This window comes from Terrapene carolina, unplaced genomic scaffold, assembly GCF_002925995.2.
Source record: "Terrapene carolina triunguis isolate 2854851 unplaced genomic scaffold, T_m_triunguis-2.0 Scaffold34483, whole genome shotgun sequence".
In the NCBI taxonomy this organism is placed as follows: Eukaryota; Metazoa; Chordata; order Testudines; family Emydidae; genus Terrapene; species Terrapene triunguis.
In genome coordinates this window covers 198-4,997 of record NW_020698834.1, presented here as the reverse complement: position 1 = coordinate 4,997, position 4,800 = coordinate 198, and the positions used below count along the sequence as shown (strand labels likewise).

The following is a 4,800-nucleotide window of genomic DNA, read 5'->3' as shown; positions in this document are numbered from 1 at the left end:
ATGGCGCAGAGGTCTGAGACCCTCCAATCTAGCAGCAGCTTTGTGGTCCCTTTTGCATGTGGATCAGTGATTGGCTGCTTGTGCAGCATAGAACATGAATAGCATCCATAATCTGCAGGCTGTCTCCTAGCTAGAATGGGGCCAAGTGCATGATCTATCGAGGTCTCTGAAGAGCAAAGTGATGGAGGGATTTGCTAAGGACTGCGCAGACTTGGGATGGCAAATCCTCTTCCCTGCTGGCTTAGATCTGAGCCTGTTAAAGTATTGACACTGGAGCTCCTAGGGTCCTTCCAGCACTAGAAATGCTGTGTGCATCCCAGAATCCTCTGTGCTGGGGAATTTTATTTCCCCCACAACTGCGGAGGGGAGGGATGAAAAGAAGCTGACCTGGATCACTGTGGTGTTAGGGAAACCATAACACCCAATGGGGTGATCTTGTTGAACTGTGACCTTGTACCTCAAATCATGGCTACGTGCTGGATAATCTCTTCATTGTGTAGCCGGAGTTCTTTTTGGCTGCTATGACTGGCCTGGCTGGGATTTTCCTTGCACTGAGTCACTGCTCTGGGCTGTGCCAAGAGGAGCTTTGGCATTGTGCAATAAATACCATCACTCTTCATGCTCACAGTTGTCACTAATAGTTTGGGTTTGTGCTGCTGCATCTTGGGGCTTGCTGTTGCATTGCTCTTTTCATGCTGAACCTGTCACCTTGTCATTCAGATAAAATCTGTAATTGAGAGGACAAAAGAGACCTTAAACGTGCACCCAATGTATCGTGAGCGCTCACCGAGGCGGAAAGTAGGGCCAGTCATATTTCATAAGACTGTGTCCCAGGATCGCTTGATTGAAGAGCTGCAAGACAGATTGGGAATCAGCAAACAGGAAGAGGAGGAATGGAAAAGCCAGGAAGACTGGCTGACTGAGGGGGTCATTGTCACCGCCAGGCCACAAAGGAAGCAGCAGGATGGTGGACAGCAAGTACAGAAGGTAGAGAGCAAACTCTGTACTAGGGTTTTTCCCCGTGTCGCTCTGCTCAGAAGGTCTCTAATGGAGATGTAGAGTAGGAGGTGGGAGTGACAGGTGTCTTGAGAGTCCTGGGATAGCTTTGGAATCTGACTCCTCTGTCCTAGCACTGTTCCCTTTTCAGATCAGCTAGGACATCCAAATCCCAGCTATGTAGGAATTGGAATAAGCAATCTCTTGGGAGGGCAGTGTTATCTGATAGGAAGTCTAATGTTGTCTAAGGTCAGGCACTGAAGTGAGGTTTATTTTCATTCCACAGTGGGGAGGTCAGTCAATAAGCAGACCGTATTTCTTTCTTTACTTGGCAACATGATATGTTTAGATGTAAGATAAGGAACCTGCCCTGAAGTGCTTATAGCTAGGCAGGTGTTGCTAGGTGCCTTCTCCTTGAGACTCGGGCACTTCCTCAAAGAAGGTCTATTTCTGGTTGGCTACAGCAGTGAGGTTGGCCTGCTTGCAGTCTGTGTTCTGCCGTGAAAGGAAAGTAGAGAAGTGCTAGGTAGTGAGTGCCATGTTACCGTCTGTTTCATGCTGCCTGTCCTTCTGTTGCAGGAAGTGCTTCTCCGTTCGTCTCCAGATTTGTTCACCTTTCTCCCTTCTTTCTTTCTAGATTATAATTCCTCCAGAATCCCCCCTGCCCATGAGAAGAACAGTCTCTGTGCCAGCTTCTCCCCCACTCCAGCATCCCAAAGAAGCTGCCAAGATTTTCCCTGCCAAAGCTGCTTCCTCTTCTCACCCTATTCCCTCTCCACTTCCTCCACCCCCTCCTCCATACCCGCCACAACCTTCCTATGTACCCTCTGCTGCTGCTCCTAATCCAGTCTCCTGCTCCTTCAGCTTGCCTCCCCAGCCTCTGTTCCAGTGGGAGACTTCTTCTGATGACTACCAGGAACTCTCTGTGGTGGGCACTCCCCCCTCTGAAGATCATAGATTCCTCCATTCTCCCCAAGCCCAGATTCCTCCTGCCATGCTGACTGAGCCAGTGGTAGCGTCTTCTCCTGCCAAGACACTATCTTCTGTTGGCTGTCAGACTGACCAAGATCCATTCTTCCCACCGATGCAGGCATGCTTTTCCTTGTGCTCTTCATTGAACAGAGCAATTACACGTCTGAATCCAGCACTTCCTGGCCTGTTGGCTCTCTAGGTAGAGCGTTTGGGTAAAGGCTGGTACTGGGCTGCTCTACAGAAGATGAGTTTAGTGCTGCCAGTGGCTGATTTTTCTATCAGATTTGTCCCTTTATAGCAGTGTGAGGTGCACGTGCATGGAACGATCCAGATCCTGTGTCCATTTGCTGGCCACATCCATGTGGCATTGGGAATGGACCATGATCTTTGTTTCTCGCCATTGAACTGAAGGAATCGAGTCCATTAGTTTAGGGCCCAATACTCCCCTCCACAGTGTGGCACTGAGGGGAGGGGAGAAAGATGTGGAAAAGCCTGAGAACCAGAAGAAGAGGCTGAACAGTGATTCCACATGCCCCTGAACCCCACCCATGTGGACACCGCTCAGCTGGGATTCTGTGGGGCTTGGGGTGTAGTGCGGAGGCAATAAATAGCTGCTCTGTATGTCCTGCTCTCTTAAGCCCAGGGAGAATCCTGCTAGAAAAGCGTAGGGAGACCCAATACCTGAGCAGGCCTGATTCCATCCATTATAGGTAGTGACCCTCATACGCAAGCCAGTGCAGTATAGCTTCAGTCTCCACAAGCACCAATCCATCAAGGAGGTTCCTCTGCATCATGAATTGTTGTCATACTTTGCAGGTGACCCCTACTCCGCCGCTGGTCCGACGTACCAATCCACTTGCTGCTCGGCCACCCCTCGCGCCGCCCACCCATGAGAAGGCAGGATACCCTTTCTGTTTCCCCGCTCAGCATGGTGTGCTGTTAAGGCAAGAGGGATGTCATTCTGGCACAGTCCTCTGAGCTGTTCCTAGAGGTCCTGTTGCTATGAATGCCGGATGGTTGTTTTTCTATGCATGGTCTGCTGTTTACAGGTGCGTTGCTGAACCTGACAGCAGTGGCAGACCTTTTAAATTAGGGCAGGAATTTGGAAGGCCTTTGCATGAGCATTTCTAGCACGCGAGTGTGGTGTGCATTGGTAGTGTTCCTAAAGGGGCTGTGCTCTACAGAGTGCAGGCATTGGGGGTGCACCCCTGCAGGGGTGTGGAATATTTCCAAAAGGAACCGCACCCCTTTGCTGGTAAGAATGCAGTCCCACCAGTAAAGGTCAAGTCCATGTTGTCCTGCACTGAGATGTCAGTGGCTGCACTGAAGTTAGCTGAGGCTGGCTGGTGCCTGGGGCAGGGAGGGACCTGTCACTGGTGCATTCCATTCATTGCCATCCTCTCTGCAAGTGACACTTCACGTCTCATTTGTCTGTTTCTAGTCAGTTTCTGCACCCCCTGTCCAATGGCCACAGGCCCCTGGCCAGGATGAGGAAGCATGTGGCTCCCTGTGCCCCTCTGTTGCATGATACGGGCACCCACACATGTGTATTGTTACCTTTTGAGTGTGTTGGCTGTGAAGTGCTACAGGGATCAGACTAGGAAAGGTGCTGACGCTAGAGAAAAATCAGCTCCAGGGAAACCTGGGTGTAAGGGCTAGGAGATGATCGATACTAGATACATAAACATGTCTACCGACTCCCATTGCCTGTACTCTTGAGTTATGATCAGTTTGGATTCACTGGTCTAATTTTTAGAGGTGCTGAAGGTCCCCAATTCACTGTACTCTGCACCTCTCAGGATCAGGCCTCTGACTGCCCTGCAGTTTAGAGAGGGAGAATCCTAAACTCGGTGTCCAGCAAGATGTTTCCTCCCCATAACGCTGTCTTGGGGAATCTGCACTGTAGGTATAACTGACAAATGCTTGTGTGCCCGTGTGTCAGATCTACAGGGTCTGGTCTATGCCCCAGCCTGTAACCAGTCCTTTTGGGGTGACCCCTTTAATGTGCTAGGCCCCAAGGACCCACCCAGTTCCACAGGGGCAAGACTCCACATACTCCAAAACTGGGCTTTTGGGTGCCAACAATCCCTGTTTCCCTCCATGGCTCCCTGCAGCAAATCCGGCAGAGCCAGACTCCTGTGGGAGGTGTGTCCTTCGCTCCTTCAGAGTGCAGTGCTCCCAGTACGAGTGACAGTAGGGATCCTTTTCAAAACAACACATCGGTCAGCTGGGGGTACAGAATCTGAAAGTCCTTAGGGGTGAGCACAGAGAAGCAAAGATTAAGACACAGTTCAGTGTGGCCAGCGTCCGAGCTCTACCCAGCCAAGCTGCTGTAGAATTCATTTTGGCTCTGTCTCTGTCCTGTTGTCTGGTTTCAGGTGGGGGGTGTGTTCTGTGTATCTCTCTGAGCACAGCTTGTAAAACACCACCTGCTACCTTTCCTCTTTGTCTGTCTGCATGCAGGACAGCTGAAGAGCAATGGGCAGAGACTGCAGAAATTCCCTGAGGTCTGTACAGTGCTTGCCTAACGACCTCGGGGCCTTTGCTCTGCTTCCCTGTAGAGAAGTGGGGGGGAATCTCCTTCCTCTTGGCTGTTGGTCATTGGGTGTGAATGGACCAGGGATTGGAGGTTCCATTGTCTCTTGCGATCCTCCACTCACATGTGTAGACTTCATTCAGCTTGTTTTGACTCTGGTTTCCAGGAAGGCTGCTGAGTCAACACCTCATCCCTTCCCTTTACACTCAGTGCAAAGCCCGGTGGGAAACTGAGGCACACATAGGAATCATGGAAATATTACAAAACTTTTAACAGAAATGCAACATAATGTCCAT

The 4,800-nt window shown here is 50.6% G+C and overlaps 1 protein-coding gene across 2 annotated transcripts; it reads left to right on the top strand.

The window, feature by feature from the left end:
- Positions 1-20: 20 nt before the first annotated feature.
- On the top strand, positions 21-4,530 carry LOC112105298 (proline-rich receptor-like protein kinase PERK2). 2 transcript variants are annotated; one of them, XM_026646228.2, is made up of 3 exons: positions 21-987; positions 1,634-1,924; positions 2,785-4,530. In XM_026646228.2, exons 1-3 carry the CDS (start codon positions 769-771, stop codon positions 2,944-2,946), a joined length of 672 nt encoding a protein of 223 aa, XP_026502013.1. In that variant the 5' UTR covers positions 21-768; the 3' UTR covers positions 2,947-4,530. The 2 variants fall into 2 exon arrangements, with proteins under 2 accessions (XP_026502013.1, XP_029770157.1); XM_029914297.1 differs by having other exon boundaries at positions 1,634-4,530.
- Positions 4,531-4,800: the final 270 nt, after the last annotated feature.

Coding starts and splice junctions, on each gene's coding strand:
- LOC112105298 (XM_029914297.1), top strand. CDS start 769: ATGTATCGTGAGCGCTCACCGAGGCGGAAAGTAGGGCCAGTCATATTT. Junction 988..1,633: donor GTGGACAGCAAGTACAGAAG/GTAGAGAGCAAA, acceptor CTTTCTTTCTAG/ATTATAATTCCTCCAGAATC.